The sequence below is a fragment of the Notechis scutatus genome, chromosome 4, assembly GCF_049901735.1.
Source record: "Notechis scutatus isolate UNSWTSFEM ecotype Mainland chromosome 4, rNotScu1.2, whole genome shotgun sequence".
Lineage (NCBI taxonomy): Eukaryota > Metazoa > Chordata > Lepidosauria > Squamata > Elapidae > Notechis > Notechis scutatus.
Window position 1 is genome coordinate 144,233,668 of NC_142012.1, and position 13,210 is coordinate 144,246,877.

At 34.9% G+C, this 13,210-nt stretch overlaps 1 protein-coding gene across 7 annotated transcripts in view; it reads left to right on the top strand.

The window, feature by feature from the left end:
• The window catches only part of MME (membrane metalloendopeptidase), a 115,143-nt gene that overhangs the window by 46,743 nt on the left and 55,190 nt on the right, over nt 1-13,210 (top strand). For 5 of the 7 annotated variants that reach the window (XM_026665365.2, XM_087965210.1, XM_087965211.1 and 2 more), the window contains one exon: nt 9,663-9,832. In XM_026665365.2, coding sequence (XP_026521150.1) covers nt 9,663-9,832 — 170 coding nt within the window. Of the gene's footprint in view, nt 1-5,044; nt 5,113-9,384; nt 9,485-9,662; nt 9,833-13,210 lie in introns of those variants that run through there. The other 2 variants (XM_087965212.1, XM_087965213.1) reach the window with 2 other exon arrangements.

Below are 13,210 nucleotides of genomic sequence, written 5' to 3' on the forward strand. Positions count from 1 at the left end.
AGTAAAAATGTGGAAAAGAACAGATATTACAGAAATTTTTAAAAGGATTTTGGGGAAATAACTACACAATTAGTTTCTTTGTGAATTAAAAGAGGAAATTGTTAGTCTAATATAGTTTGAAGGCTATGACAGAGGAAATTTTTTTCCTCTGTCTCATTCATCCTTACCATGCATAATTTTATATACCATGTATTTATTCACTTCTTTCCTGAACTAAAATGTCCTAAATATTTTAATTTTCTTTAATAGAGGGTTTGCTTCAATCTCTCTATAATTTTGCAAAGTAATCTCTGAACCAGTTTCAGCTGTATAATATTGTTTTAAGGTATGATAACTTACATTTCTAAAAATATTCCAGATGCGATTACATTATGACACTGGTATTTTATTTTCAATTATTCCCAATATTTAGATTTACATTTATTTAAAGTATTTGTAAGCTGCATCTTAAGCCCCTTAGAACTGAAAAAAGCACAATTTGACACTACCCAAACTCAATTGGCATAACAAAATAATAAATAAGATTGCAAACTAAAAAAAGTCAAGCTAACCATTTCACATCCCCGCTGAGCTGAGCTCAAACTGAATTACAGACTCATTTTCATATATATATATATATATAGTCAGACTGTAAAACAACTGTAAAAGTCTGACTCACAGATGAACACAATACAGAAGCCTTATGATGGCAGATGAGATTCTGCCGAAACGTTGCTACAACTTTAAAAGCACAACTATAATGACGTGGGAAAATACCCAAACAAAGCTGAATACCATACATATATATACATATACATATACATATACATATACATATACATATACATATACATACATACATACATACATACATATATATATATATATATATATATATACATATACACACACACACACACACACACACACACACACACACACACACACACATATATATATATATATATATATATATATATATACATACATACATACATACATACATACATACATATATATGGCATTCAACTTTGTTCGGGTATTTTCCCACGTCATTGAAGTTGTGCTTTTAAAGTTGTAGCAACGTTTCGGCAGAATCTCACCTATACAGAAGCCTGATGGCAGATGAGATTCTGTGCCAGAATGGTTTTTTCTTCATCCTGATTGGTTGGGAGTCTTGGTCTGTGTTTATTGGTCTTGGAGTTTGCTGTGTTCTGCTTGATTGGTGTTTCTAATATCTTTTGTCTGTTTTGTGGCTCTTTTTGTATCTTGATTGGCTGGCAACATTGTGTCCCTTTATTGGAGGCCTTTAGTGCAGCTTGGCTCCAGGTAAATGGATGGCTATAAATGGACGGTAAATGGACGGTAAATAAGCCTGATGATGGCAGATGAGATTCTGCCGAAACATTGCTACAACTTTAAAAGCACCACTACAATGACGTGGGAAAATACCCGAACAAAGCTGAATGCCATACATGTAAGTACCCGCAAAAACTTAAGAAAACATATATATATATATATACGTATACATATATTTGTTTTCGTAGATTTTTACGGGTACAGGTATGTAGGTCTAGGTGTGTTTAGATCTTTTCCCATGTAAGATTAAGAGTATCTTGGCAACGTTTCGGCGAGGTCCCACTTGCCATCCTCAGGCTGGTGCTTGCACCGGCACGAAGCTGAAAGCACCAGCCTAAGGATGGCGAGTGGGACCTCGACGAAACATCACCAAAATACTCTTAATCTTACACGAAAGGACCTACATATACATATATATATACATATACATATAATATACATATACATATACATATACATATACATATACATATACATATACATATACATATACATATACATATACATATACATATACATATACATATATATATATATATATATATATATATATATATATATATATATATATGTAGTATATATATATATACACACACACACAAAATGAGGGGGGAAGTGTATAATTTACTCCTTTCAAAACATTCTAGGTGTGTCAAAAAAGTTCAAACTGTACAATATTTGAAATGTGAGTGTCGGAATGTTGAGTTTGGGACATTTTCCCCATATGAAATCATCTTCCATTCTCTCATTTGTCATGCTTTGATCACACATAGGTATATATAGGATGGAATATTCTACTGATTGTGAATCTGACAGAAAAATAGCCAACATGATTATAGTATTCTAGTTTACAGATTACAGTTATTTTTATTGCATAGAAGAAATGATTCTTATAAGCATTTAAGAATTTGTGTTTGGTCTGCATGAGCAACCACAGAATTCAGCTCTGTAAAGATTCAGTTGCAGTGGGTTCATCTAATAAGTACAGTTTGTTAGAGCATAACAGCAATGAAAAAACAGTTCGCTGACTATTTTTTGCATTTGGTAGTATGCAAATAAAGCTCAAAGCATAATAGCATGAACTATAAATCCATATATAGATTGCACATTTTTGCATTTGGAGATCTGCTTGCAAAGATCTATGGTCTTAATGGACTCATGATTTCTTTCCAGGCTTGTCAGAGGCAGTTCAAATACTTAACAAGAGATGGGCAATTAGGAAATATTGGAATCAGAAATTTCTTGAAGATTACTATCAATTTTCCACAATCAGTAACTGAAATCTGTTTGTCTATAATGTTCACCATTACTTTTAGTCCTTGCTTGGGAGACCAGTGCCCAATTTGTATCTACCATACAAGGGCTGGTAAAATAACAAGAATCCTAAGAAGTTTTGATAGTGGGATAGATAAATCCCATAGTCTCCCAGTATAGTCCAAAATCAAGGTTGCAGTCTGAAACTTCAACTGCTATGCCACCCATCTCTGATAGTTTTATGCTATCTTGATTAGTTTTATTCCAAATTTCAAGAAAACATTATGGGAAGGGAATAATATAAAATTTAAGGAGCCATAAGGTGGAAAAAACTGACAACATACCAACAGTCTTATTCTGAGTCATAGAACAGATCATCTAGATCAGTGATGGCAAACCTTTTGGGCTCAGCGTGTCTAAATGTGAAAAAATGCCTAATTTCATTCTGCTGGTATGTTCCTTCCCCTCAAACAAAGGAGAAATAATTGCCTATCTCTCCCCACACCCCCTTGTCAACCACTCTAACCCAGCAGCACTTGGCAGCAGGGCCAAGGCTGGGCCTGAAGTAGAGGCCCAGGCCTTGTCTTAAGTCCTAGTGCCACTGCTTCCAATCAAAAAGGACATCTTGCACTGTTCCCCGAGGTGCACAAACCTTGGAGATCATTGTGGCTGCTCACATAGCCCAGCGCTCCCCAGGATCTGCCACAAACTGCTTATCTTCAGGGCCTCTTCCTGTTGACAGATTCCTGCAGCCTACCTGAGGTTGCTCCAAGTTGCACGAGGCTTTCATTCTTCAAGCAGCTTTGGAGGTAATGCTTTTCAGAGGCTTCTGCAACTTCTAAAAATCATGCAAAAGCATGCCGCAATCTTGCATGAATTTTGGAGGTTCCACAGGCCCATCTGAGGAGAGCCCATTCAGAAATTCTAGACCTAGAAAACCCACAACTACGCCACCTTTGGTCCGATCTAAGTATAGTCTATAAAATCATACATTGCAATCAATGAATACTTCAGCTTCAACCATAGCAACGCAAGAGCAAACAATAGATACAAACTCAAGGTTAATTGCACCAAACTTGATTGCAGGAAATACGACTTCAGCAACAGAGTGGTCAATGTCTGGAATACTCTACCTGACTCTGTGGTTTCTTCCCCAAACCCCAAAAACTTTAACCTTAGACTGTCTAAGGTTAAAATCTCAAAATCTTCAACATTGCAGGAGAATGGGATATGGTTTTGAGAATAGGTGTTGTTGGCTGTTGGTAAATCCGGGCGTGTCACCCAAATTATCATGATGTGTCACTTTTGAGAAACATGTCATAGTTTTGCCATCACTATCCTAAAACTATCATCCCTTAGCCATTTTCAACACAGGTCTTGATTTACTTTTGACTAAGTCTGGGGAGTGTCAGAAAAACTGATGGATAACACCAAGACTCATATTAGTTCAGAGTGCGCATTCAAATGCTTCTGGATAACTTGCAAGGAGAAAGTGGAGAAATACCCCTTTCCTACAGCTATATAACCCTGCAAATGATATTTGGAAGGCTGTTTTTCCAACCTGGAGAAAACTTTAATTCTTCAAAATAGCCTTGGGCAGAATTGTCCTTTATGAATTTATCCAATCCTCTTTTAATGCCATCCAAGTTGATGGTCACCACCATGTCACCTGCCAATAAATTTGATGGGTTAATTCTGTACTTTATTTAAAAAAAATGCTTTCTGTTCTCTGTTCCAAATTTTCTTCTAGTGAGTTTCATTAGAATATAGAATAGAATAGAATAGAATAGAATAGAATAGAATAGAATAGAATAGAATAGAATAGAACAGAACAGAATTCTTTATTGGCCAAGAGTGATTGGACACACAAGGAATTTGTCTTTGGTGCATATGCTCTCAGTGAACATAAAGGAAAAAAAATACATTCATCAAGAATCATAAGATACAACACTTAGTGATAGTCATAGGTTACTAATAAGCAATCAAATCATACGAGGAAAAAAATAAAACAATATACATTGTAAAGATACAAGCAACATGGTTATAGTCATAAGTGGGAAGAGATAGGTACTAGGAAGTGTTATTATAATCTAGGAATAATAGTAATATAGTAAATAAGTTGACAGTGTTGTGGGAAATAGTTGTTTAGCAGAGTGATGGCATTTGGGAAAAAACTGTCCTTGACTCTTACCCCTAATATTCTGATTCAGAGGAAAACTTTTCCCTATTATTTTCTCTGCCATATATAGGTAGTTCTATACACTTTGATAATGTCATATGTGGTTCTATACACTTTGATAAAATTTCTTGCCCCATCCCATCAGTTTTGTTTCAAAGAGTTTCAAAAATGCTAGCTTTTACTTGCAAGGATGCTTGGGGCCTCAATAATTTTGCTTGCACTCTTCTGTGCTTTGTCCAGCAATGTTATATCTTTTTTCTCTCTTCCAAATAGGCTATCCAGAAAAATAATCAGAATTTCACGTAGGGCTATGGCATAGATTGATATCAAGCCATTACAAGGTTGGTGGTCAAATTTTTCATCCCGTTTCTTAACATGGATTCTTCTTGTTCTCTCAGCTGCCACAAATGAAATCAACATCTTCACTGTGCTGTACAGCTTCAAATCCAGAGGTGGTATTTAGCAGGTTCTGACAAGTTCTGGAGAACCGGAAGCGGAAATTTTGAGTAGTTCGAAGGACCGGCAAATACCACCTCTGACTGGAGATTTTACAGTATCCTTCCCCTGCCATGCCCACCAAGCCACACCTACAGAACCAGTAGTAAAAAAAAATTGAATCCCACCACTGTTCAACTCTATATCTTATACCCAAGGGTGTTCCCTTTTTTCCCTTTTTCTTTTTTCGAATATTAAAATAAAGTCTCCTTCAAATAGAGCTCAACTCCTAGCAAGTTCAGGAATGTCTCTATGATATTTTTTTGGCAGCAACATGGAAATAGGATACCACTGCATTCTTTCAGGATTTTTTTTACATTTGTTTTACTTCCAATTTAACCTACAGCTCCGATATTCCTCTGAGGTCTTCCATCCGAATGTTAACTAAACCTCTTCCTAGTTAACTCTCAAGTCCAGAGCAGGCTTCCCATTTGCCTTAACCCTAACCCTAAGCTACTGAGATGGTTGTATACTACTGGTAGTAGAGTAATAAATTAAATTAAAAACTTTTGAAATATTATTGTCAAAGGAAATATAAAATGAAGAGAAGAACCAGTGGCACAGAGATATAGTTGTCAATGGTTCTCATGTTTACAATTAGAAGATTCAAGATTTAAAGCTGCCCAGAGTTAACTTGATGTAAGATGGGCAGCCTATAAATGTAATAAATAAATGAATGAATGAATGAAACAAAATAATTCATAGCATTGAACTTTGTAAGGCTGAGTTTGAAACAGAATTGTGTACAAGTGATAAATATGTAATTGCCAAAGTGTCTAAACTTAGACCAATTAGACCAATCAGCCTAACGTCAATACCTGGGAAGATACTGGAAAAGATAATAAAAAAACAAATCTACCAACATCTAGAAACAAGTAAAGTAATACCTAGCAGTCAGCACGGGTTTGTTCAGAACAGATCATGCCAAACCAATCTTATTTCATTCTTCAACACAGTGACTAAATTAGTAGACCAGCAAAATACTGTGGACATAATATATTTAGATTTCAGCAAGGTATTCGACAAAGTAGACCACAACCTACTTCTTAGTAAGCTAGAAAAAAGTGGAATAGATAGTACCACCATTAGATGGATTCGCAACTGGCTGGCAAACCGTACTCAACAAGTAGTCCTTAATGGGTCTAAGTCTACATGGAGGGAAGTAAGCAGTGGGGTGCCACAAGGTTCCTTCTTAGGCCCAGTATTCTTCAATATCTTCATTAATGACTTAGATGAGAGAATAGAAAGGGAACTTACCAAATTTGCAGATGATACTAAGCTGGCAGGAATAGCTAACGCCCAAGAAGATAGGTTCAAGATCCAGATGGATCTTGACAGACTAGAACACTGGGCTATATCTAACAAAATGAAATTCAATGTAGAGAAAAGTAAAGTCCTACACTTAGGCAAGAAAAACCAAAAGTACACATATAGACTGGGTGAAACCAGGCTCAATAGCAGTAACTGTGAGAGGGATCTTGGAGTCTTAGTGGACAACCAGCTAAATATGAGCCAGCAGTGTGCAGCAGCAGCCAAAAAAGCTAATGCAATCCTAAGTTGTATTATAAGAGGGATACAATCAAAATCAAGGGAAATACTAATACCGCTCTATAAAGCCTTAGAAAGACCACACCTAGAGTACTGCATTCAGTTTTGTTCACCACATTATAAAAAAGATGTTGAGACTCTAGAAAAAGTACAGAGAAGAGCAACCAGGATGATTAGGGGACTGGAGGCTAAAACAAACAACAAATGATTGCAGGAACTGGGCTTGGCTAGTCTAGTAAAGAGAAGGACCAGGGGAGACATGATAGCGGTCTTCCAATATTTGAGGGGCTGCCACAGGGAGGAAGGAATCAAGCTATTTTCTAAAGCGCCTGTAGGCCAGACAAGGAATCATTGATGGAAACTGAACAAGGAGAGATTTAACCTGGAAATAAGGAGAAACTTTCTGACAGTGAGAACAATCAACCAATAGAACAGCTTGCCCTCGGAAGTTGTGGGAGTGCCATCACTTGAGACTTTCAAGAAGAGATTGGACTGCCATTTGTCAGAAATGGTGTAGGGTTTCCCGCTTGGGTGGCGGGTTGGACTAGATGACCTACAAGGTCCCTTCCAACTCTGATTATCTGTATGTCTGTATATCTAAACTTTTTGAAATTTGGGCTAAATTTTATCCCATTTTAAATATAATATAAAGGTGGAATAATGAGAAAAATGTTGCTGAAAGAGCTAAAATATACACTATGTTGTAATCTTAAAGAGTACTTTTATAAAGTACTGTACCTCAATCACAAACCTCCTGGATCATTAAACTAACAAATTTTGTAAGAAGCTGTGGTCTTCCTATCTGTTGTGTAACAGGAGAACAATCTAAAAAAAGAGTTGCCCAAAGAATTAAGGATATAGATGCACAAGCTGATATAGCTATCCTTAGTAAGGTAGGTAACTTGAAATGGTTGAGTAAATACAAATATACTTTCCAAGAAGATAGCTACTTGAAGTCACAATTCCCAAAACATCTTAGGGAGATATTCATGAGAGTGAGATTTGAACAGCTTGACACAATGGTTAGATTCGGGAGATTTCATGCAATACCGTACAATGAGCATCTCTGCATTTGCGGAGCGGCAGAGGTAAAGGAACTGGCTCACACCCTATTTGACTGTTGCCTGTATAAGAGGATGAGAGACAGGTATCTTGGTCTATATATCAGACGAATGACCCATTGGGATACCCATATCAAAATAACTTAGCTTATGTCTGGCTAGAACTTGAAAATAACATTTAAAGTAGCACAGTATTTAAACAAAATGATTCGGTTGAGATCTGCACATGTGGGATTAATTAGGGTAGATTGCAAGGGCAACTCTGAAATATAATGTTATTATATTTTATCCATATCTTAAATTATTGTACAGTATTACAATTTTATTTTGGATTATATTTTATTACTATTTCATCTTAAATCATATTTTGTCTAGATTCCATTTTAAATTGTATTTTATCAAGTTCCATTTTAAATAGTATTTTATCAAATTTCATTTTGAATTGTTTTTATTAAATTTTAGTAACAAATTGTTGCTGGAATTTTGCATTTTGATATGGCCCAAGGGCTAATCAATAAAGACTTATTATTATTAAGTACTGTACCAGAGTAGTTATATATTATAGCACATGTTATAGAGAAATTGTCTAGAACAGCGGTCGCCAACCGGTGGGCTGCAGCCCACTGGTGGTCCGCGAGAAAATTTTAGTGGTCCGCAGAGAAATGTGAGCCCCAGAGCACTCCCCAAACTAGAATGTATAAAGGGACTGTATAAGTTTATGTTGGAAATGTAAATCAGAAGGGGAATTTTATCAAGTTTGGTAGATGTGTAAAAAAGCTAGAAGATTCTGGATCTAAATACATATACTAATTCACAGATACTTAAAAATTAATACATAATTGAAATAAGAGCTTTTGGGGGGAATGATTAGAGAAACAGCTGGAAAAAAGTCATGGAATTTTTTTTTAATACATGAAAAGTTCAGAAAGGTCATTGTATATATAAAGGTTCAGGACTAGGAAAAGTTGGTGAAGATGATGGCTAAAATGTATTTGATCAGAGAAAAAACAGTATCTATATTGCTGACTGAAAATCTATTATAGATTTTTCAGATGAAACAGAAAAAAAATGAATTCATGATTGATGGTTTTGATTATTAAATTATGTAGTAACCATAGAGTAAAAGGCAAATTTATAATTGTATAATTGTACTTATAACTGCTGTAAAGCAGATCAATATGTACTTTTCTGTATCTTTGTTCTTTCTTTTCTATTTTACTTTTCTTTCTTTCTTGCACTTTTAGTTTTCTTTTTATTTCTTTTCTATTACTTTACATTAGTTTGTATTACTTTTATTTACTTTTTAAAAAATCTTTAATAAAGGTTACATATAAAAATTCAATTAAAAACTGCTGTATTAATTGCTAAAAGGATTTGAAAATTGCTGAGAGGCAAAATGAAACACTTGTTCATTGGCAAAGGATCAAAGATTGAAAGGTTAAGTTAATTTTTATTCAAACAGAGCTGCATTTCACTTACTTGTGAACTCTTGTACCACCAGACTACAATAAAACAGATATGTGGGCAATAAAAGTAAGCTGACATTTGTTTTTAGTCCCTTTTTAGCCTTACTCTCTATTTGTGTAAGAGCACCATTATTCTGTGGGTTGTAAGTAGCAAAAAATACCTCAACTTACTATGTTGACTGGTTCTTTTTTTCAAAAAACATAACCACACACACAATATTTTCTCTTCCTCCTTTCAAAAAAAAAGTGACTAAGAGGAACTAAAGATTTCCATTCTTTTACCATTTCAGTCACTGGGCTTTGTCTTCTTTTTCTTGCCAGACTCTATGTTATGGCTAAGTCAGAAAGTCAGATGGATATAACTGAAATGAACTCCCCAAAACCAAAGAGAAAACTGCGCTGGAGTCCACTGGAAATTGGACTTGCTGCTGTAGTGCTGCTTCTTGCTATAGTGGCCATCACCATGATTATTCTGTATGCAACTTATGATGGTAAGTAGAAGCCCCTCCCTAAACTTAAAATGTCAGTAACAAAAATTGAAAACATTATATTATAAGGGGGGAAAGAAACAGATTTGATTACAGTACCCTAGGCAGAGCAATTTGATGAGAATGATTGAGCTCTAGAACTGTTGAAATTTTAGCTACTAAACAAGAAAATAGTCCATATTCTGTTATCATGTAGTATGATTTAATGGCTAAAGAGTAGGACTAGAACCAAGAACATTCAACATCAACTCCAACAGTAGGTATAGAAACTTACTAACTTTGGAATAATAATTCTTTCTTAGCCCAACCTACATCAAAAGGTTGCTGTTGTATGAATACATGAAAATAAATCATCTGTAGATATGTTTGAATTGTTGGGGGAAAACAGGAGATGAATCTCTCCTTTATTTATTTATATCTTACAATCTATACTGTCATTTTTAATAATAAAATTTACTGATTGATAGATCTTTATTTGAATCAGGCTTCTCAAAGACAACTAAGTAGGATTCCATTATCAACTAGACAGTCAATGTAACATAGTGAATATAGTTATATAGTGAATATGTCACACTCAAATTCCCATATTTGATCTAGTCATTCTGTATCAAACCAAAGGCACAAGATTGATGTTGTGGCAATAAAATGGAAACCCTTCCCCCCACCCCTGCAGAGCTATGAACTCTGCAGAAAAAAAGAATGGACGAGTAATAAATGTAATTATACTGTAATTATATTTTAAAGAATATTTGTCAACATTACATTAATATTCTCCTCCCGTGCCTTTTCTGAATGTTAAAAATGTAGAGGAGTCCTCCTCTTATATATATATCACTTGCCAGTGGAAAATGTTAATTAGAAGTGAATTGGCATTTTTTTAATATTTGACTTTTATTTACTAACAGATTAGTTGAATAGAATAGCAACATGAATGTTAAATATGCATTTCAGAACTCTGTATCTGAATCTGATACTTCTCTGAATGTATCTCTGTATGTGATACCTAGAGAAAGGCAGATGTCTTTCAGAACTTATTCTCTTTCTTTGTCTCCTTATCCATTTCTTACCTAACATTTATCTCTCAAGAAATGCCTATTGTTTTACATTGGCTTAGTCCCTTCCCTCTGGGAGGTGAAGAGAATAAACCTGAATTATCTATATTTCTGGGGCTACTTCCTAGTCTTTTGGTCAATTTCCTGTAATTTTTGTAATAGAAGATGTGATAGGTAATTTTATCACTGGCTAGTAAGGAGTACTTGCTGCAATTATTTTATATTCAAATTAAAACTGAGATTATTTCTTCAGAAAAAAATCCTCCAGCCATTAAAAAAATTAACACATACATGCTTAACACACTTAATTCAAATTCTGTTAGTCATTTCCTTTTCACTGTGGGGAAAATATTTCCTTTTCTGCAGCTTCAAAATCTGTTTAGGAGACATATATAATATCTATTTTAGCATCTTAATTCTTTCTTTCTTCTATCCTCTGGCAAGAATTAGATTATCCTTAGTTCCAAATAATGTAGTGTTTTTCATAATTTGGTGAAGTTTAAGAATATGCATTTCATTATAATGTGGGTGGGTGGCAGAAAAGAGATTGAGTCTTACTTTTTTATAATAGTTACATTATGAAAAGGATGTTCACCTAAGAAATTTTCAGTTCCTTTTTCATATAAACTGCTTGTGCTACTGTAACTCAGAGATCAAATATTTCTTCCTTGTCATCTGAAAACACATATATGGAAACAAATATCAGCAGTTCCAATTTCTTGTTGGATATTATCACTTACTTGTCCTTAAATGAAGCCTAACTATGTGGGCTGGAAAAAATCCAGATGACCATTAGAGATCAGAAAGACATCAGTATCATCTACCAACTGGATTGTTTTCATCCCAGATTTGGCAGCTGCATCCTAAGTATCCAAAAGCTCTTTCTGTAGATAGGTAGGTGGAATTTTAGATCCCTAAACAGACCTAAAAACGTCAGTAAATATATGGTTAGCCACACACTTCTACCCACACTCCAAACAAACCTATTCTGGGTGTATTTTTGTCTCAGAGAGATATAGTAATCTATATTTGAAATAATCTGTCTTGCTGCATGAGGGACCTCAATCCAAAATGTTAAAATTTCCAACCACAATGACTCTCAGTGGGAAGTAGTAAGAAGAGAAAACCATGAAAGAAAGAAATTGTCTCACTTGGCTTTCCCAAAAACAGTGCTATCATCATTAATTTAAAAAAGAGCCCTGAAATCATTGGGAAAGTATTGCTTCCTCAGGAGAAATGTCATTGATTTAAAACTTTTGTGCATAGCACTTTTCATTAAAAGTCTTGTATTGGAAAATTTTTATATCTTATTTTCTGATCTAAAATCTGATAGACAATCAAACAAGGGCTTGTTTTCAATTTTCAATAATTGTTTTGTACTCAAACCAATCTCAACCTTTATTCCATACACATTTTTAGTTTTTCATCTAGCATGTTTCCTTCCTCAAGTGAGGCACAGAGATGATAAAAAAATAAGTCTTTTCTCTCTCAAACAATACTTCGTCTTTCCCTTTGCATTCATGCATACTGAGAACTTCACCTTCTCCTGTCCTAATTTCAGTATACTTATTTTATATTGATGAAGCTTCTATTTTAATTCTTTGCTGTCAGAATAGTGACCTAGTACTAAGACAAACCCAAATGTCTTGAAGAAGCAGATGTCTGCATTATATAAATAGACACATTTAGTTTATATCTATTAGGGATGAGTCTCAACATTTTAAGTACAATGACTTTTGTTAGGGTTTTGGGGATTAACCCCTAGAAGAGTATTGCAGCAGTAGTCAAGCCAGGCAACCAAAGGAGAGCGGAAGGGCCCCAGAGTATACACACACTGAACACAAACACTGTTTGTAGTTTAAATAGTTTTTAATCCAGTTAGAGTTTAAGCATTGTCATTCAGTCCATTAAGTCATTCACAGTATTTCCATCCAGTAAGACTCACTAGTATAGTCCAAGTTAAGAGTCCTTGCAATATCTTTATCAGCCGATAAAGATATCTTCTCCTCCTCCGGTTTCACTCTCCAGAGAAACAAACGCTGGATATTCAGTAGAATTACACAATAATCAGCAAACAGTAGCAAACAATAACAGTTCAGTCACAGGCACTCACAGTCAGTAATCACAGTTAGTCACAGCAGCACACAGTTACAGCCAGCTACAGTAACAGTTACAGACAGCAAGCTTTCCAGCTTCTAATGCTTCCTTATATTGTAACTTCTAACCGCACCCTTAATCGGCTAATTGCCTGCTGCATTGTGCTTAAAGTGATAAGCACTTAAACCATGATATCTAAGTTTTATATATTTATTCACCCAAACCATATTTG